Consider the following 16,882-nt stretch of genomic DNA (forward strand, 5'->3'; position numbering starts at 1 on the left):
AAATATTCCTTTTTAAAAATTCACATTATTATAGATTTGTTATTTTTAGTAAGGATTCCTTCTTTTGTTATTTGTTATTTTTAGTAAGGATTACAAATGTGAAGTTAAATATCAAAGTCTTTTAAAATAGCAACTATTATATATATATTTTTTTTTGCAAGCAAAAGATTAGCTCAAACGAACCAATTAGATGGATAATCATTGTATTTATTTTTACTTTTTTTTAATTACTAGGAAATTCAAGTGTCGTGGGCTCATATATTTCCGAGAGCAAAGCCCAACCCATATAATATAAATATCTTTTGCGGAGATATCTATGTTTCCGGTAACTAAGGGGTTTAACCACTAGACCGTTGGTTATATACTAAACCATTGTTGCGTTGGCAGTCCTCGTAAAAATGGTATTTTAAATGATTTTGGGAAAATTTGACCATATATTGCATTGTATCTTTTCTGTAAAGCTATAATTAGCTGTTCAAATATAAGAAGTTAGAAATCCTTTCATGGATTCAAAGATATAAATTTTTTGACTGAATAATAAATACAAAAGCATTGAATATATTTATATATATTTTGGTATCCTCTAAAAAGAATCAAAGTGTAGCTAACAGAATTACATACCAAATCAAATGGTAATCTATGAAATTGATTTAGCTGGCACTTGCAAATACTATACTTCAAATAGTAAAATATCCTACACTGTTGTCCCTGTGTAAAACCTCCTAATCCCACATGAGTTGTGAACCTTCTTGAGATGTGTATATATACTTACACAACAGTAGAGAGGAAAAGTAACTAAGAGAAAAAAAAAAAAAACATAAGGTCTAAATTAGTTTAAGAGAGATTAGCTAGGATCTCTTCCTTTTGGTTCCTAACCAAAAGGCACCACCAACCATCATGGGCAGCTACAACCATGAACTTCTTGCTACCTCAACGACCGTTTCTGATCGACTCTTCAACCGTTGCCTTGTCCGTGAGAAGACCACAAACGAACGCATTCATCTCAAAGCTTCTCAAGTCGAATCAGATTCGTGCTCCTTCGTCGTCACTTACCAGCCGCGTCTCCAGGTTCGTAATGAGAATCTCGACGGACACGAAATGAAGTCCGTCATCAAACGTCGTCGCCATGAAGAAATCAAAGTCGAAGACAGCATCCCAAAACAGTATCTTGGCTCCCAAGACACATGCGTTGAGCACGTCATGGTCATCTTGTCGGCGATGCCCCTATCGCACTCTCTCCAAGAACGTCTTGTCCGTTACATCTCAGTCGAATCTGTTAACTTCCACAGAAGCCGCGGCGGAAGAGGAGGTTTGAAGATAGAAGTTGACGTCAAAGTCAACGAGGAAGAATGGGTGAAGTGTGATTGCACTTGTGAAGACAAGGGTAGTACTTGTCGTCAGGTCCCGGAGACGGATTGTCCGATATGCTTAAATGAGTTAGATGGTCCGATGGGTCGCGTAGAGTTGTCATGCTCCCACCACTTTCATAGAGACTGTATTATGATGTGGCTGGGAAACAACAAGTCTTGTCCTATCTGCCGTAGCAACGCCATCGGCCAAACCGTTTCTCTCTATTAAATTAAATTCGCATTGTGGTTTGTAAAACCTTTAATATGTGATATTGGGCCTTTATCCATTAAGCCCATTTATGTTGTCTGAAATCGAAAAAAAAAAAAAAAAAAACAATAAGAAATCTCTTTTATTTTCTTTGTCCTGTCTCTTTCTTCTCCTCAACCCAAAGAAAAATTCTCAGCAAAATCAAACAAAGAACAGAACACGAAGCAAAATATTTGCAGGTAATAACAATTACACTTACTTACTTGTGAAATCGAATCCGATAGTTGGCATACGAAGTGTTTCCAAAATCTGAGTATTCCTCATTATACGAATGGATTTGAGTTGCTAGATCGTAGTATTTGCTATGAAACCTTCAAAAATTTTCAATAGAATTAGACTGCAAAGATTCGTGATTTTGTGAAATTTACTTCTGTTTGGTGTTTTTGTTTTTCTAATGTTGGCATCATAATCAAGTGATAATCTTCTCACAGGTCAAAGCTTAGTGCTGGGTTCTCTTCTTCCTCTCTCATGGAGACGAGCTCTGACTTGTCTTCCATGATTCGTCTTAACATTGGTAAAATTTCTTACCTTTTATCTTTCTCTTGCAATCGCATTACTTTCTACTTACAAGTCTTGGTTAAAATCCATCCTTTTGATTCCTAAATGTTTGAATCGAACCAATTAGTAGTTAGTACTACATGATATTGATAAAAATGGTATCTAAATAGTGTGGGAACTATTGTACTTGGTCATCTTTTTCTTAGTTAAGTTCCTGACTGAGATGGTGCATGTCAATTTCAGAAAGAAAAAAATTCTTGAAAAATGAAAACTTTGGGGCTTAGGTTTCAGTTGCTAACCCTCAATGTTTCTTGGGTTGATCATGTGGAAAGGCCATAACTGTGTTGTTTTATCCTCTTAGATATTTGTGTGGTTCCTCAACCATCTTCTGAGTGAAAAAAGAAACCTTTTTTTTTTTCTTACACGAGGCCTAGCTCTTTAATAAACTATAAGAATGTTTGTGTTCGTGATGCAGGTGGAAAGAAATTTTGTACTACCATTGATACTTTGACTATCCGTGAGCCAGACTCAATGCTCGCAGCTATGTTTAGTGGTCGACATGCAATGTGCCAGGAATCCAAAACGGTATTATTGTATTCTATGTTAGTTTAATTACAACCAGATAATTTGTTTTAGGATGATTCCATTTCAGAACGCTTCACTGAGTGTAACAGTTGGTCCTTGGATTGCATAGCCTTCATTTAATGATAAACCAAAATATAGTTATTTGGAAAGACTGTAACTTTAGCTACCCACTTTTAAGAGGTGTTTAGAAATGCAAGAATCAATTAAAAAGGTTGTGCTCTGACCTACAACATATGCACACACTCATTTTATGTGTGTATGATTGAGTATGCATATGTGTGCACTTGTGACAAAGTATGTCCACTAAACTAGTTGATTTAATTGTTGCAGGGATATGTATTCATAGATAGGGATGGGAAGCACTTTCGTCATATTTTAAATTGGTTGCGTGATGGCATTGCTCCTAGTCTGTCAGATCCTGATTGTTCTGAACTTTTGCGCGAAGCAGACTACTATCAGCTTCTCGTAAGCTAAGCTTTTCTTTTACCTATTTATCCTCGTTTTGTTCATTTTTAATCTGCTAACTAGAGTTTTACTTTTTGTGGAGTACATGACTAAATTTTTGCTGGAGATGTAATACGTTTGCATTTTTCGTCCTATATCAGGGGCTGAAAGATGGCATAAAAGATTTGAGAAGAGAAGTTGGTGAAGTAGAAGCTGAACTAACGCGTGTAGATATCATCAAATGTATACAGTCCGAGAGAGTCAGGTTCCGAGGAGTTAATCTTTCTGGAATTGATCTGTCTAAACTGGTAATATTTCTTAATCTCAGATTCTTGTAGGTTACCATACTATTGGCTGACTTGATCTCGGTGCATTTCTCATCACCCAAATTCGGAGATCCTTTGTGGGTTTGATAAACTTCTGTGGAGGAAAATTAATAGAACGTATAGACTAACTGATTCTTGTTGTTTTAACCTGAGTTTAAAAAGAACTGGCAGTTACATATCAAAGAACATGTTTATTTGATTCATTTCAATTGGAATACACATCTGCTACATTACTGAGTGTCTTTATTATTGTCAACATCAAGGGATTAGTAAACCTATCCGGGAAGAAGAGCTTCGTCTTTGTCAGTGACTATTTCGTATTTACAGTCTGAATGTATCTGTTTGAATAACGTAGGATCTATCCCTTGTGGATTTCAGCTATGCTTGTCTCAGGAATGTGTTTTTCTCTCGTACAAATCTTCAGTGTGCCAAATTTCGGGTAAATATGTTGTATCAATCTTATTTTTTTCTGCTTTGGTGGAAGAATATATCATCATATCAACTTTGCTTGAACATCTGCTTATCATATATGCTGAATTACTAATTTCTCAAACAGGATGCTGATGCTGAGGGCTCCATCTTTCACAATGCTATTTTGCGCGAGTAAGGAATTTGTCAGATCCCATCGTATTAGATAATTTGTACCACTTCCTGAAAGATTTAAAATTCTTTCCTTTCTTATAAAGGTGTGAGTTTACTGGCGCAAATCTTAGAGGAGCGTTGTTAGCTGGTACAAATCTTCAGAGTGCAAATTTACAAGGTGCATATAAGCCTAATCTTACTTGTTAATGATCTTTTTTAGACAGCCATGTAATAAAATGTCACATATAAAACATAATTTGACTAAAAAAATCTGACTCTTTGTACTGTAGATGCCTGCTTAGTGGACTGCAGCTTCTGTGGTGCAAATCTCGGAACTGCACACTTGCAGGTGCCTTAAGTAGTCTGTGTAGAAATAGAATTTCAATCCCACGTATCCAGAAGGTGTTAATGAGCATAGCAGTGATTTAGTGATAATGTTTGATTTCTCTTTCTTACCTAATAGAATGCGGACCTTACAAATGCCAACTTAGAAGGAGCAAATCTTGAAGGTGCAAATTTGAAGGTAAGCAATCCCTTTTGTTGACAGTTTATACTCAGCCTTAATTCGATTTGTGCAAAAGTGTCTGGAGGAGACAGATAAGTGATAATGTGGCACTTTCTCTTAAATGAGTGTTTAGTTGCGGTCTAACCGGATCATACATGTATAGGGTGCAAAGTTGAAGAATGCCAACTTCAAAGGAGCAAACCTTCAACGAGCTTACTTGAGGCATGTAAATCTGCGAGAAGCGGTAAGTCCAAAAACAATACTTTGGTAATGGAAAAACATATATATATGGCAGATTGATATTGGCCAGTAATTGGTTTTCATCTTTTTCTACTTTTTCTTCAAATTTCTGAGTAGAGCATAAACGGCTAATCCCTGCGATATATGTATGTTTATGTAACAGCATTTGGAAGGGGCAAACCTCGGTGGCGCTAATATGACCGGTGCTATCCGATAAACTCCATTTGCTCAGACCGACTGTAAGTCTCGTCTTATAATGATTTGTAACTGGCTTTTTTGGCAAAACGTGAATGTAGCGAGTGGCCATATCAAAAAAGCTTCTTGTTGTTGAAATAATATAAAAATATTCTTTCTTCAAGAATTCAGGATAATCTAATAATGTATTATATTTCTCTAATTCAAGATCACCATATCGTTAAAATCATAAGACAAACGCACAAGAAGTCTTATTCGTTTGTCTTATGTATTATACTTTTTGTTGTTTGTCTTATGATATTAACGAACAAGAAGTCTCATCATCTTATTCTTTCTTAAACTCTCCAGTAAGATGTCTCTTAACAAATTTGGTCTCATCAAAATTAATCAGAGGTTAACAACATACAAGCTACATGCATCAACTACTGAAACCAGTTAGTAATTATCTGCCTCAGAACTGAGCTGCGACAGATCAAACTTATACAAACACATTTTTAAAGGATGAATTAAGTAAACACAAAGGTAGGTAACATGAAGCTCCTCTAGGCAAAACTAACTCCAAGTAGCAAACTCTAGAGACTCGTGTTGTATAAAAGGGTAAAATAATGTTCTTATTTATGCTAATCACTTGTTTTTGTATGTAATGTCATTTTTCTAACTTGAAGGTGGGTTTTTTTTTTTTTTTTTTTTTTTTTTATATATAAAGACTAATAACACACGAAACAAGTTATATCTTGAGACTGCCAAACGAACTCTTGCAAGGTAGATAGAATTCACAAAAGGTCAAATCATCCCACAGCTCTTAGGGATTGGAAAATACTTAATTACAACTGATGTATTATTTCTTTCTAGAGAAGAATAGAATTGAAAAAGAATAAAAGACATTTTCTGAAGTTGGCTTTTTTAACTATAGAGGAAGAAAAGCTGTTTTCTGATGACTCCACTTCAAAGGACTTGATGAGCTTTCCCGTAGTATCGGTTAATGAAAGACGACTGCAGAAAACAAAATAACAGAAAAGATCAGCAAACAATTCAGAGCGTCGTCGTAACAAACTATACTATAACATTCTTTTTAAGAGTTACTGGTTTCTTGGAGAAGGCTGGTTAGTTTGTTTGTCCTTTGTTCTTACCGTCAGGAATGTAGGGACATGGGGTGAAGGGCGAGGGTAGAATTTGTAGAACTTGATGCTTTGAAAGGCTTCCTTAGTCTCTTCGCTCATTTCTTCTATTGCTTTCTCTCGAGCCTCTCTAGCCTCTCTATTAGCTTTCTTTGCTGCTCGAACTTGCTCTTTCACAAACTCCTGGGAAAAAATAAATAACATTATTTGGTAATTTAAAGAATATAAATACTACTCAAGTGTCAAGAACTGACAATTTGCGTCTACAGCTTGAACTTACTTTGAATTCATCCTCTTTCTCAGCAGCTAATAATTCCCCTTCAATCAGATCATCAACAAATTCCTGAGATAGATGCAAAACAAAAACAAAAAAAGCCATCTCAAGATTCAGCATACAGTGAATGCAATTTGAACAAACAGGGAAAGTGCAGTGAGAAGATGACAACTCTCTTTCGATTTAAATGAACAAGTAAATCCAAGTTTTGCTCGTTACAGAAACACACACACCTGAAGTTTGGTATACTTCCAGTCAAATACAAGCTGCATTAACAGAGAAAATTAAAGCTTTGATTATAAAAAAAGAATACCCAAAATTAAAGTGGCCCCTATCAAAAGACTGTCACTTCCAATACAATGTTCATTGCATGCCAAAAAAACTTACTGGCTCCGGTTCAGAATCAGAGGGGGACAAAATGTCGACCTCAGTACTCTGTTCAAGTGCATCTTCCACAAACGGGTTATAGAAATCTGCAAAAAAAATAAAGAAGAGACATTAGATTTTGTTGTTGTGTACCCACATACATAATAAAGAATAGTATAAATGGTTCCCTTTAGAAATTTTAACTAGTACTGGTAGTAAGAGTATTTAAACTCACAAGGAAGGGAATACTCGAACTTCTTGATACGATCTTCCTTCAAATGTCTGAGAGCAGATCTGCAGATAAATGTACAAAGCTTAATTAATTTGACTACACCATAACTTGTAGATTATATGCAAAAAGGATATGTGATGATGCCATGTAACATGTTGCTTACCTCCTTTGCGTACAGCCCATGATAAAAATTTGAAAGTTCATCCTATCAACTTGTTTATCTCTGCAAGAAGCAAAAGCAATATAGTAACTGCCAGTAATAAACACCCAAAATGCGAGAAGATCTCGTCACCATGGTACCTTGTTTCAAAAGGAATGTAAGGAACCCAGTCCATTTTCATCTGCTTCATTGGAACGATTTCCTCCGCTGCACCCTGAATCGATGTGATTGCTAACTTATCAGAAGGCGGAAATGGTGATTCAACCTGCAAAATATAGAACATATTTCTTATATAGAGAAATGGTTGTTATATGATCAGTGATAGCAAGCAAACCGTTAATAGAGAGACTTACAGCAACAACTGATGGGACATGGACCATTTTTTTTCCTTCGGTGTCATAGAAGTACTGAGCTGTAACCATAAGAAGAGAAAATTGACTAAACATGCATGAACTAGAAGCAAATTAGAGTGCCAAAAGATACAAGTTATTAAAAGATAAGTAAAAAAAATCTCAAAACGAGAGAAAACATATCTTACGTTCAGCAAAGCCAAAAACAAAGACTTTCTTGCCATAGAGTATTCCTCCTTCCTCAAATGCTTCCTGAAAGATAAATAAATTACCAGAATATATCTCTTGTCAAACCCCTTCTTACAATATAGACAACAGACAACAACAAAAATGGAGAATGTAATAATCCAAAACAACTTACTTCAAGAGTTTTGAAATCCCAATTGAATTCATTATAAACTGCATCTAAATTATGCCACTGCCATCACAATTTGACAAACATATATAAGCAAAGCACATCGATGGAGAGAGTAACTCAGAGATGTTGAAGCTCCTAAAAAAACAATATATATATATACCTCAGTTCCCACTGGAAATGCAGCCTTCCACAAATCTTCCTGCAAACACAAACACAAACACAAAACAAAACAAGCCATTTGTTTTCACTGACTCAAGCTCGCCATAACATACAACTGTTCTCGTAGAGGTAAATCCACAGTAGCATTCTGACACCACCAAACGAGTTTATCAGAACCAAGAGTTCTTAACAGGTCCGCAAATAAGAGAATCCCCCACAAAACAGATGAACAGAATCCTCTTTATATAAATGAACTAAAAACGTAGTATCTCACATTTGTTGTATTCAAAGAGAAGAAGCCCCAAAATTGCAGTGATGAAATCAAAAGCAGTATACATAATTTAGCCCCCAGAGTACGCTAGGGTTAGACAAAGCATTACCAGATTACGTTTGTCCTCAAAGTACTCAGTCTCTTGCTGTGGTCTGGTTCTGGTCGCTCGGGGTTTCTTCACATCTTTCTTCTCAGCTTCCTTCTTCGTTTTCCTCTTTCTCTTACCACCACGAAGAGAAGGTTTCTTCTTATCACCATTCACTATTACGACCCCAAGCACCAAATCAACATAACCAAGTCTCAGTACATGATCAGAAAAATCTCAATACTAAAAACAAAGATTAAATATTTCAAATCGATTTAGAATATACGGCGAAAGGAGGTACCTGTGCCTCCTCCATTATCGACGATTTGCTGGTTAGGTAGAGCCTGAACACAAGGAAAACGAAGACATCATTCAACGGGTTTGAGAACAGTGAAAAGAAACCCTAATAGATCAATGAAACGTAACCTAATCGAAGAAGAAGAAGAAAGACAATAGAGAAACTTACCATGTTTTCAGATTTTGCAAGAGTAGAGATCGAAACAAGTCGATGAGCGATTGACGCGAGAGAGAGAGGTTTTTAAAACAGAGTTGTGAGGTTTTTTTTTTGCCGCTTATGATTGACGCTAACGCTATTAATGAAACCCGGTAAGCAAGAACCGGATCGATTTTGGGTTATTGGATCAATTTTGGTTTACCAAAATTGTAACTAAAACACAATTTGGTTATAAAAACCCCTAGCGTCTCCGATTCGTACTAAATCGGAAAGATGCTCAAAGGTCCGGGCAATTCTCCACCTTCTTCACCGATAGAAAAAGAATCCTTCTCCTCCGATGTCGAACACGTTAAGGTTAAGGTTAGAATTTGTCAATTTGATACTCTCTCTCTCTCTCTCTCTCTCTCAAATCTCCTTGTTGTGATTTATTTTGTTTCTCCATGTTTATTTGTAGGGATATCGTGGGATAAAAGCCATTGGTTGTACTCCCGCTAACGAATCCATATCAAAGTTTGGACTCCATTGCTTCAATTCTCACAAGGTAACAACTCATGACTCTATGTTGCTCTTATTCCCTTTCTTCTTCTTCTTCTTCTTCTTCTTCTTCTTCTTCTTCTACTGTCCTTTTGGTTCTGATTTTACATCTCCACGGCTGTATATATGTAGGGGACTAATTTACAGTTCTTGACTGTAACCCAACTCCTTCCGCGAGCTGTTTCACATGTCAAATATATATTATGACATTGGATGCCTGTGACCCCGCCAACGGTTCTATTCATAGTATCGACACCTGTGTTTGGCATTCTTCTCAGAGGAATGATGAGAACTTGAGATTAATCACCACTTATTGCAGACCTACAGGTAACATGGTCTATATATGATTTTCCATATGTCCCTTTTATTAGCTATCGTTTTTTTTGAACTGTTGATTTTGTTGTTACGTACTAGCCCCGTCTTAAATATTTTGTATGTTTCTGACCCCCCCTTAGGATTCCCACCATGTTTAATTATCTGCTCTATACTATATAAGCCTAATCTATGAGTGAAAATATCAAGTCGTCTGTATATGTTTCATGTATGCATGTTTTTTTTTTGTCATGACCTTACAAGTTACATGCATAATTGTTTTTGGTGTTTCTGTCTATGCTAGTTTTCCATCCACCAATTCAATTAATAATCTTCTATAAATTTGTTGCTCTAGGGTCTGGAGAAAGCGGTTCCCAATGGGACCCAAATGGTGTAGACGTGCTCTATACTGGTCTGATGCCTAAGTGGCTAGATGATGATGCACTTACAGGAAGCGATAAGCTACACTTCTATGAGGTTTGCTGTTTAGCTATGAACCTTTTTTTTTTTACTTATTTCCTTTTATTTGATCATCTGCTCAACACACCCGACAGACACCCAACACCTTGTTGTTCCACTAAAAATGTTAAAAATGTTTCAAATGTAGGTGAATGATTCGGATTTGCGCAAGAGAATGCATGGCTTCATCTATATGCTCAAGTTGCTGCATACTCTAGGTGGATTTATCACATGGTGAGGAATAATATATGCCTAGAGAAGTGAGAGTATACTCTCTTTTTTTTTTTGGTTCATGCACTCTTCTCTTAGCCATGCTTTTTGTTTTGCAGGTGGATCATCTCCCATTGGAGATAAAGAAAGTGGTGGTACAAACAAAGGAAGACATAGAGTCAACTTTGAAGTTGAAGTCGAGCAATGCAATCTTCTACTTAAGTTTCAAGACTCGTGGAGGTGCCGAGTACAAATCCATAATAAGGCAAACGAGGGATGGAAGACCACAACACATGTGCCTTGAAGTTAAAAATGTTGAGATGAACAAGTAGACATCGAAATAAGGAATCCCAATCTTTGTTAATTTTATCATCATCTATAATTGTTTTAGAATGGGTCCATTTAATCATGTAAAATAACACATGTTCCTTGAAGTTAAAAATGTTTAGATGGAAATACCTTTTCAAATGTATAAATAACTTTTACATCTGCGATTCTGAAAAGTAATCTGAAGAACAATTTAAAACAGAGTTTTAAAACAGATTTTTAAAACAGAGTTTTGTGTAAAGGGCTTCCAAAACCCCTAGGTCCTATAAGCAAACCAGGCTTGGAGTCCATCTGCATAGCGTCTATCCTCAAGGGACCCAAGTACTAAAAGCTGTGCCCGAAGTTGCTTGTGAGTTCACCATGGCGCCGAGCATTTCTTTCACGCCAGAGGGAGTGCAGAGTAAGTTGGAAAGTGTTCCGTATTAAGAACCCTTGAAGATGATCCTGGTGATCTGCAGAGAAATAATCCACCAATTGCAGCCAGTCATTAGTGAACCTGGTGTTATAGAGAGTCTTCGCAATAGCAGACCAGACTGCAGAAGTGTAAGAGAAAGTAAAAAACAGGTGGTTGCGAGTCTCCACAGGCGTGGAACAGAAAGCACAGCCCACAACTCCACCATTGTTCCAAACCGCCATACGATCCCTCGTAGATAGCCGGTTATGCATAGCAAGCCAGGTGCAGAAAGAGTATTTAGGGGTTGTTTGAGCAAACCATACTCCTTTATGCCAAGCTATAGGCTGAGATGTTTGTCGAATATTATTCCAAGTATCCTTGGTCGAAAAAACTGTGTTAAAGACACATCCCTTCCCCTTCCACAACACCACATCCCTTTGGTCAGTAATTCTGTTCCGATATGTCTGACTCAAAGCATCTTCAATATCTCTCAGCATGTCCATACGATGGTTTGTTCTCCTTCGCCGGCTCCATGCTTCCTGAACAGTGATATGTTGCCCAATTCCCAAATCAATCAGGCCTCTCTCCCCAATGACATCCATCAGACAGCCCTTATCCGACCAGTTATCAAACCAAAAGGATGCAACCGCTCCATTCTTAACTTCAACCTTAGCAAATGTCTTGGCCACTCCTCTATAACTCAAATGTGATAGCGTTTTTACGTGATCACAGACACAGAGAAGAATCCACAAAATTGTAGTGATGAAATCATAAGGAGTATACATAATTTACCCCCAGAGTACGCTAGGGTTAGAGAACAAAGCATTACCAGATTACGTTTCTCCTGATGTCCTCAAAGTACTCAGTCTGTTGCTGTGGTCTGGTTCTGGTCGCTCGGGGTTTCTTCACATCTTTCTTCTCAGCTTCCTTCTTCGTTTTCCTCTTTTGCTTACCACCACCACCACGAAGAGCAGGTTTCTTCTTATCACCATTCACTAATACGGTCCCTTCTCGATATCACCAAATCAACATAACCAAGTCTCAGTACATGATCAAAAAAATCTTAATTGCGTCTCAGGATACTGAAAACGAAGATAACATTTTCAAATCGAATTAAAGGAGGTACCTGTGCCTCCTCCATTATCGACGATTTGCTGGTTAGGACGAGCCTGAACACAAGGAAACGAAGACATCAATCGACGGGTTTGAGAACAGTGAAAAAAACCCTAATAGATCAATGAAATGTAATCTAATCGAAGAACAAAGCCAATAGAGAAACTTACCATGTTTTCCGATTTTGCAAGAGTAGAGATCGAAACAAGATGATGAGCGAGCGACACGAGAGAGAGAGAGAGAGAGAGAGAGTTTTTAAAACAGAGTTGTGAGGTTTTTTTTTTGCCGCTTACTGAAACCCGGTAAGCCAGAACCGGGTCGATTTGGGTAATTGAATCAAAAGTGTTGGAAAAATCGAACCGGAACAGAAACACTCGAGTAATCGAGTTTGGTAAGTGCCTAAGACCATGTATCTACATTGGTTTAGAATTACAACACCATACTTATTAATTACACATCATATTTTCTCTCTTCCACATCATAATTCAACATTCATTTTTCTTTTATATTTTACAATGGTTAAAAAATATATTCTATAATTTTATTTTCTTTTATGATTTGTATTAAGTTATTATACATATTACTAAATGAACTTTTTTAACTAAAATAACTAAGAGTCAAATAACTTTTGTTTTCGTTTTTATTTAATATATTATTTTTTTCTATAAAATAATTAATATATTATAAAAGAAAGTATTTATAAAAGAAAGTATTTCAATATCAAATCTTTTCTAAACAATAGTAGTTGTGTCCTATATTGTCAAATATTGTTTTGGAGATTCTCTCCTAACTACTTCCTTATATGTCTAAACTACAATCTTACCATGATCTCGTTGATGTCTAAGAGCTCCCATGATCCTCCTCCTCCAATAAGAAAGATATCAAGCTTACTTTGCGTTTTCTCCGGGTTGCAAAAGCTGATGGTTTCAACTTCTTACCAGCTACTGCAAAACACTCATGGATGGAAATATCAGAAGATAAGAGATCTTCAAACATTCCTTCCAAAGCAGCCCAAACAGCTTGAACATCTCTTGTGTCAACTGTTGAGGTTTGAGATTTTACACTTTCAAATCTATTCACATCTATTTAAAACATAAAGTGGATGTTGAAATCCAAAAACAAATGATTAAATGAATAACATTGGATTTTAACAAGTATTTGTAAATCATACATGTAAGTCTTGAGAATTTCAAACGCTTTATCCATGGGAGAAATGGTTTTGTAACCTTTGATGTAAATGAAAGTAGATTTGTTAAGGTACATATTTAGTTCACTCATAGAACACATTATAAATGACCTATTTAAACTTCTCTCACAACATCGTTTTGAGACGAAATGAGTATAAGTGTTGTCTAAACACTCTTAATCTACCTCTAACTCTGATAAAATCATCTATATATAAATTATTTGATTGATTGATTGATACATTGAGTATAAATTTACATTAAATTCTATATAAATATAAATTGTAGGTGTAATTGTTTATATATGGCAGCAAATTAGTCATTTTTTTGGTTTTTTGAAATGTTGAATAGAGATTAACAAAAAAATAAGCAAAACATATGTAAAATATTAAAAAAAAAAAACATAAGTAAAATGTTTTAACAATTATCAGATATCATACCATCTATTTTTTATTGTCACAATAGCATTTTGTTAGTTCATTTAAAATATCATTTTGTATAAAATTTTAATACAAGTTCTTAACTTTCATGTAGTTTTCCATTTTACTTTCAAACATCTAATACATTATATAATACTCTATTAATACAAATAAAAGATTAAGAAATATGAAATAAAAAAAATATTAATAACACAGATTATATCATGGCTTTTTAAAATAAAAAGCTAAACACATTTGTAAACTAAATACATAACCTAACTAAAAAGATATAGCCTTACAATTTTTTACTATTTTGTGGCATTGGATAAATAGACTTTTCAATACACATGAGGCACGGTAATGTATATTATATAAAAATAATAATAATAATAATAATAAAAGACCAAAAAACATGAAAAACAAAGAAAAGCTTACTGATCATTCTATTCAGCGACTGTAGCAGCGTGATCAATGCGGCCTACACGTTAGAATATATGTCTGACAGAATTATCGAGTGTGGTGATTGGTGGTCGTATGGAGTTACGGTGTTCCTAGGATATATATATGTTTCCTACAAAGTTTGTGTCATGAAGAGCCGAAGAGGATGGATGAGAACACTACTTCTGGCCTTATTTGTGGCGCCGAAGCAATTGGCAAAAATCGCTTATATCTAAATATCTAATATATGTAAATACGGCACTGTTTTGTGCTCCGTTTCTTTAAAAGACTAGCGCCTAGGTACTTTAATGAAAGTAGTGGAGTTTGAAAAACAAAATACATGAACGTATCATAATCACAAAATCAAGAAAAAAGAATATAAAATATCATTGAATAGTTATCCAAAGATTTGCAACAAATATAAGTAAAAATAAATAAATTCATATACAATCAAAGATCAAAAAACTCTGTTCTTTGTTAGTTCTTGATCTTAGTCCGTACGTAGATTTTTTTCAGACTTTTTGTTCTAGCTTAATCCCTGCATGTCGCCCCAGGAGCAATTATTATTATTGTTGTTGTTGTGATGGTCGTTTGTTGCGGTTACCACGGCTGTAGAATCAGCCGGGAATAGTGAAGCGAATTGATGAACATCAAGAACAAGATTCTCGTCAGTGACAACAGATGATTGTCCGTTAGAGATCTCTCCACTATCACTTCCCCAATCAAGAAGCTTAGCTATGTCTTCTTGCATTGTGTTCATTTGAAGAGACTCATCTTCCTGCGGTTTCAAATCTGCGTTTCAGTCAAAAACATATTTTAATTTTTTTACCTGGAGACAAGTGTAGTTTAGATTTGAAGCGTTTTGAGCGGTTTTAATTTACCTTGTAAGGAACATAAGTTGTCAGAAGAATCATAATGTCCGAAACTAACCGAGAAGAAATTGTCGTTGTCGTTGTTGTTGTTGTTGTGGTTCGGAGGAGAAGCTGTGAGGTTTCTTCGTTTTGAGGGCCGATCTCTGCCTTCAGCGGCTAAAACTTCAGCCTCTTCAAGGACATCCTCTAAGAGGCTGCAGCTACTACTTCTTCTATGAACACCAGAACTGTTAAGGTTATGATTTTGTCTCTCATTGTCTGTGAAGTTGTTGATGTTATTGTAGGCATCTATTTGGGGAATTTGGTTTGAAGGGAGCTGCTCTTGTTTCATGGAGTAAACCGGGCTGGTATGAAAGGAGGTGGGAGAAGGAGTGTAATGGGAGTGGAGATAGCTTGGGGAAGAAGTTGTTGTAGGGTAAGAAGATGAAGGGTTTAAAGAGAAGGAAGGAGAAGAAGAGTAATTGTTATTAGTGTTGTGGTAAGTAGCGGTTTGAGAGGTTGGGGAAGGGTAAGGCAATGTTAGAAAGGAAGTGTAGGATTCTCTTGACACAGGGGAAAATGGTGCGGTTGAGACGCGGTTGATGCAATTGAGAGGAGTATTAGCATTGTTGTACCGTTTTGCGAGGAGGGATGAAGGCGGTTGAAGGAGAGGTGGAGGTCTAGGGAAAGTGAAATTTGCGTCGTTGTTGTTGGTTTGGGAATGTTGGAGGGCGAAGAGAGGAAGAGTCGGGTATTGGTTGTTGCGAGGGAAAGGAGAGGAGAGTGGCGGTGGAGGCGGTGTGGAACAGAGTTGAGAAGGAGTTTGCGGTGTGTTTGGAGTGTGAGGGCTAAGTGGATGGAGGAGATTAGCGGTTGGTGAATGGAAAGTGAAGGATGATGGGGAATTTGCGTTTGCGTTTAGTGGTGTTGGAGATGGAAGAGGTGAGGATGATGGTGTGTTTGGTTGTGAAGAGTGTGGTTGAAAATACATTTGCTGATGATGATGGTTATGCTGTTGTTGTTGTTGATGATGATGTTGTTGTTGTTGATGTGGATGTGGATGGAGTTGATGGTTAGGGATAATATCTGGAGGATAAAGAGGAAGTCCTTGGCGATGGAGGCGTTTCAAACGCGTGTTCCAGTAGTTCTTGATCTCGTTGTCTGTTCTTCCCGGCAACTAATTATACAAATTTGTGAAAAGATTAGTTTCCGTTTAACGCAAGTAACTAGGTGTTAGGTTAGTTGTTTATATACCTGAGCAGCCATGCGAGCCCATTTGTTACCAAGCTGAGCATGAAGCTGAATGATGAGACGTTCTTCATCGCCGGTGAAAGAACCTTTTTTGAGATTAGGACGGAGATGATTAGCCCATCGAAGACGGCAGCTTTTGCCGCAACGAGCCAAACCTGTGTTTTTCTGAACAGCGTTCCAGTTTCCTTCACCGTTCTCTCTAACGTACGCAGCAAGTATCTCATCTTCAGCCGCAGTCCATGGACCTTTCTTCAATACCACTCCTCCGTCTGATATGTGATTGGTGGATCCACCGTCCTTCCCTGCTCCTCCTCCTCCTCCTCCGTACATGATCATAGCTTCTTCCCTTGCCGATTCAAGAAGAGAAAGAAACTAAAAAGAAAAAAAACAGAGTTTGTATCGTCGTCGGAAAGGCTTATGATTGGGGGGATTTGAGAAAGGTGAGACCCACAAAGTGATTTTCACCCCCCAAGTTCGGCCATCAAAAAAATATTTGTTGTCTCTGCTTTGTTTTTTTCTTTTTACTGTGACAAATGATGGACGAAGAGGGAGAAAACAGAAAGAAGAGGTA

General features: G+C 36.7%; 5 protein-coding genes and 1 pseudogene across 8 annotated transcripts; 3 read left to right on the plus strand and 3 right to left on the minus strand.

Annotated features, from left to right (window-relative positions):
* Positions 1 to 784: 784 nt before the first annotated feature.
* LOC104731277 (uncharacterized) lies at positions 785 to 1,706 on the plus strand. The gene has a single exon (XM_010450607.2). The coding sequence runs from the start codon at positions 898 to 900 to the stop codon at positions 1,576 to 1,578; it is 681 nt and encodes a 226-aa protein (XP_010448909.2). The 5' UTR covers positions 785 to 897; the 3' UTR covers positions 1,579 to 1,706.
* LOC104731286 (FH protein interacting protein FIP2) lies at positions 1,639 to 5,194 on the plus strand. 2 transcript variants are annotated; one of them, XM_010450616.3, is made up of 12 exons: positions 1,639 to 1,796; positions 2,049 to 2,131; positions 2,591 to 2,700; positions 3,031 to 3,165; positions 3,306 to 3,452; positions 3,826 to 3,909; positions 4,027 to 4,073; positions 4,157 to 4,230; positions 4,343 to 4,401; positions 4,516 to 4,575; positions 4,721 to 4,801; positions 4,961 to 5,194. In XM_010450616.3, the coding sequence occupies exons 2-12, from the start codon at positions 2,086 to 2,088 to the stop codon at positions 5,012 to 5,014; spliced, it is 897 nt and encodes a 298-aa protein (XP_010448918.1). In that variant the 5' UTR covers positions 1,639 to 1,796; positions 2,049 to 2,085; the 3' UTR covers positions 5,015 to 5,194. The 2 variants fall into 2 exon arrangements, 1 of the variants encoding a protein (XP_010448918.1); XR_015570529.1 differs by having other exon boundaries at positions 1,701 to 1,796; positions 3,849 to 3,909.
* A 532-nt stretch (positions 5,195 to 5,726) lies between these two features.
* Positions 5,727 to 8,935, minus strand: LOC104731297 (protein HEAT INTOLERANT 4). 2 transcript variants are annotated; one of them, XM_087471047.1, is made up of 15 exons: positions 8,832 to 8,935; positions 8,667 to 8,709; positions 8,390 to 8,541; positions 8,011 to 8,049; positions 7,854 to 7,910; positions 7,681 to 7,744; positions 7,496 to 7,554; positions 7,283 to 7,407; positions 7,146 to 7,205; positions 6,986 to 7,044; positions 6,772 to 6,857; positions 6,618 to 6,650; positions 6,391 to 6,453; positions 6,123 to 6,293; positions 5,727 to 5,985 (listed from the first exon to the last, which is right to left on the minus strand). In XM_087471047.1, exons 1-15 carry the CDS (start codon positions 8,832 to 8,834, stop codon positions 5,938 to 5,940), a joined length of 1,062 nt encoding a protein of 353 aa, XP_087327173.1. In that variant the 5' UTR covers positions 8,835 to 8,935; the 3' UTR covers positions 5,727 to 5,937. The 2 variants fall into 2 exon arrangements, with proteins under 2 accessions (XP_087327173.1, XP_087327180.1); XM_087471054.1 differs by having other exon boundaries at positions 8,011 to 8,157; positions 8,832 to 8,934.
* A 151-nt stretch (positions 8,936 to 9,086) lies between these two features.
* LOC147949155 (UPF0725 protein At2g20620-like) lies at positions 9,087 to 10,795 on the plus strand (annotated as a pseudogene). The gene is made up of 6 exons (XR_015574139.1): positions 9,087 to 9,179; positions 9,274 to 9,360; positions 9,486 to 9,680; positions 10,021 to 10,142; positions 10,273 to 10,358; positions 10,454 to 10,795. The product of XR_015574139.1 is annotated as a UPF0725 protein At2g20620-like (transcript).
* A 190-nt stretch (positions 10,796 to 10,985) lies between these two features.
* On the minus strand, positions 10,986 to 11,840 carry LOC147949156 (uncharacterized). The gene has a single exon (XM_087470253.1). It carries the CDS (start codon positions 11,838 to 11,840, stop codon positions 10,986 to 10,988), a length of 855 nt encoding a protein of 284 aa, XP_087326379.1.
* Positions 11,841 to 14,566: 2,726 nt separating this feature from the next.
* Positions 14,567 to 16,778, minus strand: LOC104731312 (transcription factor MYB120-like). The gene is made up of 3 exons (XM_087471068.1): positions 16,315 to 16,778; positions 15,091 to 16,237; positions 14,567 to 15,001 (listed from the first exon to the last, which is right to left on the minus strand). Exons 1-3 carry the CDS (start codon positions 16,645 to 16,647, stop codon positions 14,736 to 14,738), a joined length of 1,746 nt encoding a protein of 581 aa, XP_087327194.1. The 5' UTR covers positions 16,648 to 16,778; the 3' UTR covers positions 14,567 to 14,735.
* Between the last annotated feature and the right edge of the window lie 104 nt (positions 16,779 to 16,882).

The sequence above is a fragment of the Camelina sativa genome, chromosome 2 (genome assembly GCF_030686135.1).
Source record: "Camelina sativa cultivar CO46 ecotype springtype chromosome 2, ASM3068613v1".
Lineage (NCBI taxonomy): Eukaryota > Viridiplantae > Streptophyta > Magnoliopsida > Brassicales > Brassicaceae > Camelina > Camelina sativa.